The following is a 12,144-nucleotide window of genomic DNA, read 5'->3' as shown; positions in this document are numbered from 1 at the left end:
TTAATGCACTACAACCACCAATTTATTGTCAATGTATTCATTCGCCGCTAAAAACCGAATAACGTATTCATGGTATGAATATACTAAAACAAGCACCACAGTCAAATAATGACTCCTCCATGATGTGAAATGAACAAATACCACGTTTCTAATCCAGGTAGGAAAAGTATTATTCACAATAGGAGGCGTAGCGGTATAAATAGCAACGTCACAACAATCTTTGAGTCACAACATTTGGCAGAAGCCAGCAACAGTTGTAGCCATAAAAGTTCGTCATAACATTGGTCACAACAGAAGTAACAGTAGTCTAGTCACAACAATGATCACAGCAATATCCATAACAGCAGGTCATAGAAATAGTTACAGAAGTCCCCAACATTTACAGCAGTTGGTCACCACTTTGTTACAGTAATTCGTCGTAGGTACAGGAGTATTCACAACAGTAGGTTATAATAGTCACAGTTGCTGGTCACAGAATTTTGAATCACCAAAACCCACAACAGATCGTAACAAGTCAAGTGCAACTGGTGACAGGTAGGATCAGAGCAGTCGACAATGGCAGTGGCCACCAGAAGCGTCCTGAGGGAGTGGTGTTTATAGGGGTGCCTGCTTTTCTCAGCCATGGCCCCGGACACATGTCTACAACTATGGCCCTGGGCACGTGCCTGCAACCGTGGCCATGGTCCTGGATATGTGCCTCTCTACCATAGCCCTAGTCAAGTGTCCTTCAGCAAGATCCTAGACACGTACCCACCTCAGCCCTGGTCCTGTACGCTTGCTCTGGCCATGGCCCTGGATACATGTCCCCCCCCCCCAGTCATGACCTCAGACACGTTTTCCCAGCCATGGCCCTGGATTCTTTATCCCAACCATGAACTTGGACAGGCATCCTAGATACGGTCGTCGACACGAACCCTCCTGCACCTATGGCCTTGAGCACGTTCCCCTAACCAGGGTCCACCCACTCATGACCATGGCGCGTCTGTCTACCCAGCCATGGCCCTGGACACATGTCCCAGCCATGATCCTAACACTTGCTCCCCCCCCCTTCCCGCCCCAAATATATGCCTCCCTCACCTAGGCCGTAGTTGTCACAGAACTTATGACCCAAATAGTCACAGTTGTTAACCCCAGATGTCATAGTGGCTGGTGACAGCCGTGGTCACAAAAGCTTATGAACCTGGTGGTCCTAATAGTTAGTGATCGCGGCTATCAAGCAACTGTTGACCCCAATGGTCAAAGCGATTGTTGACACCCCATTGGTCACAGTGACTGGCGACCACGGTTGTTACAGCAGGTCGTGGTCCCGGAGGCCATAGTAGGTGGTGACCCTGGTGATCACAGCTGCTGGTTAGATGAGCGGCGCGGCTCGGTTAAGTCAGCAAGACAGGCGTGGTGAGGCGTTGGTGTGACTGCGAAGCGGCCGACGCTCACACTACAACACCACCACAGACTCTCCTCATCCACCACTGTTGTAGATGAGTAAAACAGAGACATGTATTCCCGACGCGTTTGAAACTTTGTCTACCATCCGTTTAAAAAAGTCTTTGGTGGTAGCGGTACCTTTTATTATAAAGTCACGAAGCACAAATTTTCTCTCCAGCTCTAATACTATTTCATCTGTTTTAAAGAAATGGTTACGGTAATTGCTTCAGTCCTATGTCACTTTATCCATAGACTTTAAAACAGAAAATGGTGGAAATTACTGTTACTCATCCTGGCAGACGAGGAAACCAGAAATGAACGATGTATGATGTTGTACTGTTCTGGAGTGTTGCACCACGGCGAAAGCCACAGTGTAAGCTCTTTCCACCGTGGGAAAATCGGTGAGAAACTTCCGGTGATTTCCTGTATGGTTGTTGCTCAATGTTACGTTCAGCGCGTCTTGCCTTGCGCTGTGCTCCTGCATGTTGGCAGTTTTTCTTTAGCAGAACATTTGTGTCTTTTCTTGAAATTTTTGTCAACAATGCTCACACCAGTTAAATTTATGCATATGTATTGAAAATGAGATTAAACACTATCCAGAAAAATGAAAGATCTCGAAAGAAAAAATAGTAATATGAGAAGTTTCGAACTAATTCTAAAGCTTCGTTCACCTAGGTGGAGGTCAACCACACTATTTCTGGGTAAGACCAGCGAGGGCGAACAACCGATTTTATGCTACGCTGTCATCCCGCTTCCAATTTTCCTGAAATCTTGGAAAATCGAATCTGTGAAATCAGCACCCAGAGTTATGTAGTGCTGTTCCCGGTTCACGTGCATATTTCAAAACGCTCTCTCATGTTTTCATACATCGATATTGTTTTAAAAGTTATTCACCCCAGCAACATAGACTGTTGCTTCAAATGATATTGTCATAATTGAATTAATGTGAAAACGCATATCCTGTTACAATCCTAGGGAACAAGAATGACCATGAATTGATGAAGTTAGCGTATGAAGATAGATGATGGGTAAATGAAAGTTGAGAACTTAAGCAAACCAGTTCGATCTAACTCGCCGCTGACAGAAAACGAAAAATACTGGAGATACTGGAGAAAACTCAACAAATTTAGAGAAAAGCTACATGTAGGTGCATTTAAATTCGTACGTTTTATTTTTGTACGTATCACTCGTCGGCATTAGTCCAGTCAGAAGATTAACTATACCATACGTACGGCCTTAGAGGTTTGTTTAGCTATATGTTCAACTTGCTACTGCTGGCTGATGTAGTCTGTCCTCAAGGATTTCAAGCAATATGATAGCCCTTCAAAATACATGAGAATAAATTCTAATCTTACCTGTTAGTTATGGTGGGAGTGCGAAAGGGCAAGAAAGGAAGAGGAAAGTGAAAGAAAAAGAGGAAGAGAGTGATTGAACGTGAGGAAAGGTGGTAGGGGATGAGGAGGAGGAGGAGGAAGTGAGTATAGGAGGCATATGGGAAGGTGGGAAAGGAGGAAGTTGTAAAGGATAAGGCAGAAGCAGGGGAAGAAGAGGGTGGGGAAAGTGGAGAGGGAGTAATATGGCATAGAGGGAGGAGAAAAGGAAGTTAGAGAGAGGGTGGGGTAGAGGGGAAAGAAGAGAAAAAAGGATGGAGAGGAGCATGGATGAGGAAGACGGGAATGATAGAAGTGAAGAGAGAAGAATAGGTAGGAATGGGAAGGTGGAAAGGAAGGAAAAGAAGTGTGGTTAAGGTGCGAGATAGAAAGGGATGAAGGGGAAGGCGCGAAAGGTGGTAAGGGTTTAGGGAGACTATTAGAAGGGAAGAAGACGAGGAAGAGTGTGACTGAGAAGAACAAAGGTAGGATGGCAGGACGAGGTAGAAGGAAGAGGAATAGCAAGTGATGAAGGGAGAGGAAGGGAAGGGATTGGAAATTTGAATTTCCACAGCTTGTAAAATGACAATAGAACATAGATTTGGCCACCGGAAGCAAAGAAATGTCAGAAAATATTCTATTCTCTACTTATGTGTTGTTTTCCATAGCTTGCAGATATCAGCATTATGTACTATATGATGTTGGTGATGTACTTTTGTATTAGAGTGTTGAGTCGTACTACATTATGCTAAAATTTTTCAAGCATGAACTTTAGTTTTCTGAAAAATTACTTTATTGATTTATTTATTCTATTGCTAGATGAATGATAATGGCGGGTTTACTGTTATAATTACTCATACTCGATTATCATCTTAACGAATAAAGAACAAGGTTGTCTTTTGATAAAACCAATTTAAATTCCACCGTCCAACTCTGTAAACTTTACCATTTTTTTTGAGATAAATTATGGGTTGTTTTGCATTGTTATGAATTGTGTAGTGTTAGTATTGAGAATTAGCACTTTAGATTTCAATGTAGGAACTTTCTTTTAAGTAATTTTTTTCATAATGTGATTTCATTCATGATCAAATTGATGTTAATAATCCTGTTGTCAGCTAATTGTTTTAAAGGGGACTATGTAATCATTCCACAGTACACCCAAAAACGGATAGTAAAAGGTGGATTGAAGATACCAAAGAAGGGTTTCCGCACTCTTCGGGATGAATGCATTAAGGCCAACAAGCTGTACCAAGACCCACAGTTTCCACCCAATGAATATTCCATTAACTTTGAAGGTGTCACACGCAGGTCCTATGTCTGGAAGAGACCTAATGTAAGGCAGCATTTTGTTGTTTACCCTCTATAATGCAGAATCCCCTTTTTCCTTATGTTAAGAACTACAAATGAGATATTGAAAAATTCCAAAAGCAAAGGCAAATAATTCTGTCAGTTAAGTAAACTGTCGCACTCATATATAGTATTGTATTTTTCTTCTTGTTAGGATATTCAACTGATTTTTGGTACATTAGTTTTTAATTGATGGAAGTAAACTGTCTCATTCATATATAGTGTTGTATTTTTCTTCTTGTTAAGACATATTCAACTGATTTTTGGTACATTAGTTTTTGATTGATGGAGCACATATTCTTGCTTACTTCTGACTTGTTTAAATTCAAAGCATCCACAACTTGTTTGAGAAAATATTCAGTTTTGGTATCCGTAAGGCATGAGACTAAATGTCACACTGTTACATGATTGTTTTACTAGTAGTCTTTAGTACTGTTAATGGATGGCTTACCATTCCATCCTCCTCTTATCACATCTTACAGTTGTCATCTTCATCCCCCAGGATATCATCCAGGACCCTCGCTTTTTTGTTGATGGAGCAACACGTTTTGACATTCAGCAGGGCGAGCTTGGTTAGTTCTACATGTGCTCTTCCCCTTTGTGAAGAGCATACATTATGCAGTGCAATAATTTCATACTTGAAGAAATGAGGTTAATTTTGTACTTGAAAAATTAATGAATTCACAAAGTTATTACTGTCATTTTAAGTTATTTATTAAAGATACTTTAATGCTTCATTCATGGAAATACGATTACCAGAACATTTGTTTCAAAGGATATATGAAAACACTTTTCTTTTCAGCAAAGTTTACTTAATACCTGTACAAAGTAAAGCTCTTTTGTATTTAGCTGTAGAGGTATTCATTGCATTGAACATAAGGGTTAGCAGCCACTTCAGATTAAAATGCTGCACTGGATATAGATGTGAAGGTAATACTGACTCTCAAAATGATATTTCAGGTGACTGCTGGCTTTTGGCAGCAGTGTGTAATTTAACCTTAAACCCTGGATTATTCCATGTGGTGGTTCCACGAGACCAGGGATTTACACAACTTTATGCTGGCATCTTCCACTTCAAGTAAGTTAGCTATCTCCTTAATTGCAAAGAACACTTTAGCTGTTCTAATATTTTGTGTACTTTAGCAGTTCTCTTTTGTATATAAAGTACAGCAAGAGTCTAAGAGCCTTGTGGATATGTGAATATCCAGACTAGATGCAGTTTTACACTCAGAACATTCTGCCTTCATGTATTTAAAAGGAATTAGTTTTTACTTGCATTTTATATAGTATAGAATTTTCTCTGATAAACTAATCAGATAGATTAATTGATCATAGACTTGTATTAATCAGCCTTAATGATGAATAGGTTCTTTTCATTAATTTTCCCTTTAAACTGATGAGATGAGGTCTTGGGTAATACAAATGATACCCACCATGGACTATGCCCTGCAGACACAAATATCATTATTCATAAAAGCTTCTTAATTTCAGATGTCTGCTCTTAGGTCATTTATCTTTTACATTAATATCATTACTCTTCATAACCACCATATTATGCTCTTTGAAATAAGGCTTGTTTGGACCACTCATTAAAGTCTTGTAACCTTGATTAGGGCCTCAACTGCCTATGCCATCTCAGCTATCTTGAAAAAACAAACACAACAAGGAAATCATAGAACTAAAAGTGCTTGCTGTCTACAGATTCTGGCAGTATGGAAAATGGCAAGAGGTGATAGTGGATGATATGCTGCCCACGCACAATGGACGCCTTGTATTCATGCACTCAAAAACCAAAAATGAATTCTGGTGTGCTCTTCTGGAGAAAGCATATGCCAAGTAAGTGCTACCTACTGCTAAAATAAATAGCATGGTTTCTTCCATATGTTTATTGAATACACATTTTAGTCCATGACTAAATCAAGAAAAACAATAAGACTGAAAATATTTATGTATGAAATACAAATGTTGTGTCTCTTCATTTTGTATACAGTGTACTATTTTCCACATGCAGTGCAAGTGTAGGCAGGTAAAATATTTCACAGACATTTCTACAGTATTATTGGCAATATCTGTATGCATGATAAATGCAAAACAGTTAATTGGCTATCACAAAAATGAAGTATTTGTTAACTGGTATACTAGAGGTAATACTGAGTTCAAAAAATTAGGTTATATACAGAGCTTAATTTCTTCTTAGAATTTCTCTTTAATATGAACTGGCAGTGACACTCTAAAGAGAACATGGCATGATATTATCATAAAAAGTGGAAAATTTTGAAAGGTTTATCTCTGTCAATAAAAAGGGTTTTCATTTTGATAGTTGAGGAATCTTGATATGATGATTTATGTGATTTGGTGTTTCCATGGTGTAGTAGTCAACACTGGTGACTAGTAATCACATCGGCCTGGATATGAATCCAGGATGGCAGTCAGCTCACAGGAATACAGTAGCAAGGAACGAAGGCACTGTGGTAAAAGGTTTTGTGAAATTTACAACAATGAAGTAGGAACATGGGTACCTTGAGCTGTGAATACTAAAGGAAGACTGAGGAAGAGGGAGGTGCGTTTAAATGAAAGATGTCAAAAAATGAAGGAGCTTTGTGGTATGTTAAGATATAGGTAGCATTCTAGCTATCCAGCATTTATGATATATAAAAAGAGCAAGAAATGGGTGTATAGGATGAAAAAAGAGGAAAAGAGAAACTTTGAAAAGAGTATTGTGGACAAGGCAAGTGATAATCCAAAATTTTAACATAAATTTCATCAGGAGTAAATTCTCAGTTGAAGAGCATCTAACCAAGCTTAGGTACTCTTTTCCCGTAGGAAGAGTTATAGAACATGAAGTAAGGATATCCATGGGACTGATGGACACGTTCAAATGTGTTTTCACAGTCGATAACACTGTTTGCCCCAACACCAGTGAAATGGAATGGGAGGAGGTTTGACAAAGCATTAGAATATCTAGAAAATGCATAAAAAGAATACTAAAGGTTCTTGACCCATGTAATAAATGCTCATGGTCCTGTTGAAATTTCTCCATTATTGCTGAAGATGTGTTTAGATACACTTGACAGACCACTATAAATGTTGTTCAAAATTCTGCTGGAATATGGATAAGAAAACATTCATCAAGTTTTCACTCCCCACATTAGGACAAAACTAGAATATTCTTCTCAGTTTGATAACAGAATATAGATGAGCACAGTAAACTGATAGAGAAGGTCCAGAGGAGGGTAATAATGATAGCACATACTTGAACTAAGAAAATGAGTTACAGGAAAAGATAGAGGCCAGTTTGATGATGTCAGCAATGAACAGCTCTTAGAAAGAAACAAGAAGTGAACAATCAGGGGGCATAACATAAAGTTAGGCAAGGAAGTGTGTAGAAAATATTAAAAAGTACTTCTATAGTGAATAGAATGAACTAAATGATGGCGTTGTAAAAGTAGACAGCATACATTAAGAAGTTGTGTGATAGTAGAGAAAGCACACTATATAGATGTATAGCTTGATACCTGAGATGGTCATGTCTGGGGCATACAAGTGCTGTTGCCATGTTAGCTATCATGAAAAAGAAATATAAAGAACTTAACTAATAATAATCAACTTCTTTTCCGTGGCAGTTTAGATTAATTTTATTAAGTGTATAGATTATTATTTTTTTATTTTGCTTTGTCGCTGTCTCCTGCGTTAGCGAGGTAGTGCAAGGAAACAGACGAAAGAATGGCCCAACCCACCCACATACACATGTATATACGTACACGTCCACACATGCAAATATACATACCTAGACATCTCATCGTTTACATATATATACACACACACAGACATATACATATATACACATGTACATAATTCATACTGTCTGCCTTTATTCATTCCATCGCACCCCGCCACACATGAAATAACAACCCCCTCCCCCTGCATGTGCGCGAGGTAGTGCTAGGAAAAGACAACAAAGGCCACATTCATTCACACTCAGTCTCTAGCTGTCATGTATAATGCACTGAAACCACAGCTCCTTTTCCACATCCAGGCTCCACAGAAGTTTCCATGGTTTACCCCAGATGCTTCACACACTCTGGTTCAATCCATTGACAACACGTCTACCCCGGTATACCACATCGTTCCAATTCACTCTATTCCTTGGACGCCTTTCACCCTCCTGCATGTTCAGGCCCTGATCCCTCAAAATCTTTTTCACTCTATCTTTCCACCTCCAATTTGGTCTCCCACTTCTCATTCCCTCCACCTCTGACAAATATATCCTCTTGGTCTATTTTTCCTCACTCATTCTCTCCATGCGACCAAACCATTTCAAAACACCCTCTTCTGCTCTCTCAACCACACTTTTTATTACCACACATCTTTCTTACCCTATTATTACTTTCTTTTTAATCACACAGATTATATGGAGGATATGAAGCTCTGCGTGGAGGCAACATCAATGAAAGCATGGTTGACCTGACGGGTGGTGTCGTAGAGATGATTGACCTTCGTGATCCACCTTCCAACATGTTTTCCATTTTGAACAAAGCTAACCGGAGAGGTGCACTCATAGGCTGTGCTATAGAGGTACTCATGATATAGCATTTCTTGTAATTGTAATTAGTAAAAACTTTTTATGCCTCTTATCCAGAACAGTACAAAGTGTAATTAAATACTTAATGAATCTCTGTTCGAATAGTCTGAATTGGTCTGTAATCCTTACAGTTTTAAATGCTTTTACCATGATTCCAAAATATGCATTGCATTGGCAACTGACTTACCAAGTGGTCATGGTTACAACTCAGTTAGTGGCTGTCTTTTAACATTGGATGCCATAAGTGAATGAGCTATTCTGACTGATTCAAAATGAGCTGTATTCAGTTCCTTTTTGTATTGCAGTACTTTATTATGATAATCATGAGCTGTTTTGAATGTTTTGGCATTTACTATCCTTATTATTATTATATTTTTGTCATCCCTATCATACATGACCCATGAAAAATTCTGACCTCAGAATCTACCTGATAAAACCAGCAAATTTTGAAATGATATAGTTTATACTTGAAGAGTTCTAATGGGCTCAGATGTGATGGAAGGTACTGTCAAGTTACCAGGAAGACCAAAACATCTGAAGTCTTGGCATAAGCACCCCTGTTTTTCATTTCCTTAGCCAGACCATCCAGGAGTAGAGACGGAGGGCATTCTGCCCAATGGACTCATAATGCGTCATGCATACTCTGTCACCCGTGTTACAACAGTAGATATTGCATCTGCTGCCCCCAAACTGCAGGTAAGCTTTGCTTTCAGGCTGTGACTTAGGACTCCAACATAAACAGTTTCTCCTATATATAGATGGCCATTTTTTGTGTCTCCACTCTATTCTGGAGAAAATGTGACATATTTACAAATGAGTGCTCTTACTGATAGCCATAGCTATCCATATTGTAACACAGCTTAAGAATGATGGCAGACTTTCTTTTTTTTTCTACAGTGATCACCTATGTTGATTGTTGTCTTTTACTGCGCTAAAGTTTTTTATGTTGAAGCACTTGAATACACTAAAAGTTACTAAACTACTTTCAGAAACCTTGCAGTTATGCTGTAAACAGAATAGAATAAGTTTATGAGTGTTTTTGTCACCATGGTCCTCTCCTCTGCATACTGTACATCTTTGATGAGATGGTTTTCCCGTCACCATCTAATATTTTTGCTTACTTTAATCATTAGATCTAGTTTAGCCCATACAGGTTTCCCTTTCATTTGCAAGTTTACTGTTAACGGTTTCAGTGATCTGTGCTCAAACTCTTGCAACCAAGCTTTGTTGTTTGCAAGACAGACCTTTGATGTTTTGTGAATTGTAATCCACATTGAAAAGCCCTCCATGCTAGTTGTTACACTGCATTTCCCTTGCATATTATAGGTGCAGGTTCAATACTTCTCCCTTGTATTAGCCACATAAACACTGCTGCTTTCTTTGGTGCATATTCATTTAGTGAATCATACCTTATATAGCTATCCATGATGACAAGCTTACTTAATATATAAATTTCAAAATCTGTATGATTTTGGTGAATTTCCTTGCAATCCGGAGCACATGTTATAAATGAAAATGTTTATGGAGAATTCTGAAGATGACATCTTGTTGCACAAACAGATAATGGCGTGTATAGCATAGATCCACTGACTTTACACAGGTGGAGATTGTCATTTAACCAACTTTCAGTAAAATAAAAGGAAAAAAATAGACATAAGAATATATATTTCCCTTATTTTACACAATTGTAATTCAACATTCAGTTTTAAATCTCATGAAGAAAATTAATGATTTTTTAATTTTCAGTTGTGTTTACGTAAACTTCCGTTTTGTGCTTTAGTGATTTAAAAGAGTTGCTTCCTAATTACCTATTTGTAGAGTATGGGAAGAGAGTTCTACACTTGCAGGGCTCCAACTCTTTAACTTTCTACACCAACAAATAGCCTTGTGAACCACTGTAAACTGCTAGCATTCACTATTTCTATATTTAAGCTATTCCACCCAAACACTAAAACAGTACTTCTTTACATTCTTTCTAACCAGCTTATCACCCTGTTTTTTGTCAGGACCTTTAGTTACTCTGTTGCTATTGATGAAAGCATTGCATAGAAAAAGCATAGAGCTGTGTCATTTATTAGAAAGACTGAAGTTTTAGACAAATTAAAAAAGATACAAGAGCTGTGTTGGTAGACAAGTAGTATGGTATTTATGAGTAAACCATATGAAAAAAAAAGGAGGGAGGAGGCAAAATACAGGTATGTGTGCTACAGCATGATTTTCATCTTTTGCATGATTGAGTTTGTTTTAGAAAGAATGGAAAAACTTTTGAATACATAGAGGAAGGACTAAGCCCATAAAAAAGCTCCTCTAATTTGATTGGTAATTCACAAAAGGGCTCTCCATATGTATGAAGTCGTAAATGAAACAGAAGGTAAATCTTCCAACTAGTGGCAGTGGGTTTAATGTTTGAAATTTTTAAAGACAAATTCAGCCTGCATAATGTTAATTGGTGGGGAAAGCCAACTGCTTCTTACTCTACTGAAAGGAATTTTGAGCCAAGCTTCTCGAGGAATTTCTAGCCCAGTTTCTAGAGATCATAAATAGAAAAAGCCCTTGCAAGTATTAAGATGAAACTGGATTTCTCTGAAAAAGATGCCATGTAGAACTTATCAAGCAAAAAAGAGAACAACATCAGGTTTTCAGGCAGCTGATGATTAATTAATCTTTCTTCCGTGTGACAGTCTGGACCTAAAGTGCAAAGTAACACTTGCATTTGGAAAGGGAAGCTCGTATCCTTCTATGTGCTCTGTTTGTTTATCTGTTTTATGAATTGCATCAACATGTCACCCGTTACTTGCATGAGAAGCAGGTGCTATTTATGGAGGACTTTAAGGAAACCCAAATTCTGTCAAGTCATATACTCAAGATAAATGACCTAATAATACTACTCTGAGTCCATTTATGGCACCTGTCCATAAATGCATAACTTCATCACCCTAATTAGGCATTCATAATCTATTATCTGGATGATTCTATCCAGCATTTGCAGAGAAAATATGGTAAGTATAGTGATGGAACAGTGTATCTGCTTTTTTGCTTTCATTGACTCTCACATCCATTCCTCAGATACATAACTTTGACTTCCAGGAGCAGAAAAATTTGACACCCATGTCCAAACCTCACCTCCAGGGTGCTTTGGCCACCATGAATAAATCCCTCCTTGGTGTGGCTTCTACTGTGGGTGTTGCTTCAAGCCATATGGGCATGTCTCACATTCCACAGACCCTAGCCTTCCTAACCAACTGGAACCTTAACCTGGCTTTTCCTGAGGTCAGTGAGGAGAATACATACCAGTCTCCAGATCTCAACAGAATCAGTGTTTAGAACTGCATGCTATTATTTTTAGTTTTTTTAAACTATTGCCATTCCAAGCATATACCATTATAACCATATACAATTGATCTGTCTTGTCAGTGCTTA

General features: G+C 38.4%; 1 protein-coding gene across 7 annotated transcripts in view; it reads left to right on the top strand.

Moving 5' to 3' along the window:
• LOC139761909 (calpain-B-like) overlaps nucleotides 1-12,144 on the top strand; it is a 52,857-nt gene that overhangs the window by 29,414 nt on the left and 11,299 nt on the right. For 6 of the 7 annotated variants that reach the window (XM_071686530.1, XM_071686534.1, XM_071686533.1 and 3 more), the window contains exons 3-9: nucleotides 3,949-4,128; nucleotides 4,645-4,714; nucleotides 5,103-5,220; nucleotides 5,844-5,978; nucleotides 8,549-8,717; nucleotides 9,301-9,420; nucleotides 11,812-11,994. In XM_071686530.1, coding sequence (XP_071542631.1) covers nucleotides 3,949-4,128; nucleotides 4,645-4,714; nucleotides 5,103-5,220; nucleotides 5,844-5,978; nucleotides 8,549-8,717; nucleotides 9,301-9,420; nucleotides 11,812-11,994 — 975 coding nt within the window. The remainder of the gene's footprint in view (nucleotides 1-3,948; nucleotides 4,129-4,644; nucleotides 4,715-5,102; nucleotides 5,221-5,843; nucleotides 5,979-8,548; nucleotides 8,718-9,300; nucleotides 9,421-11,811; nucleotides 11,995-12,144) is intronic. The other variant, XM_071686535.1, reaches the window with a different exon arrangement.

The sequence above is a fragment of the Panulirus ornatus genome, chromosome 42 (assembly GCF_036320965.1).
Source record: "Panulirus ornatus isolate Po-2019 chromosome 42, ASM3632096v1, whole genome shotgun sequence".
In the NCBI taxonomy this organism is placed as follows: domain Eukaryota; kingdom Metazoa; phylum Arthropoda; class Malacostraca; order Decapoda; family Palinuridae; genus Panulirus; species Panulirus ornatus.
This window is presented reverse-complemented; position numbering and strand designations above follow the sequence as displayed.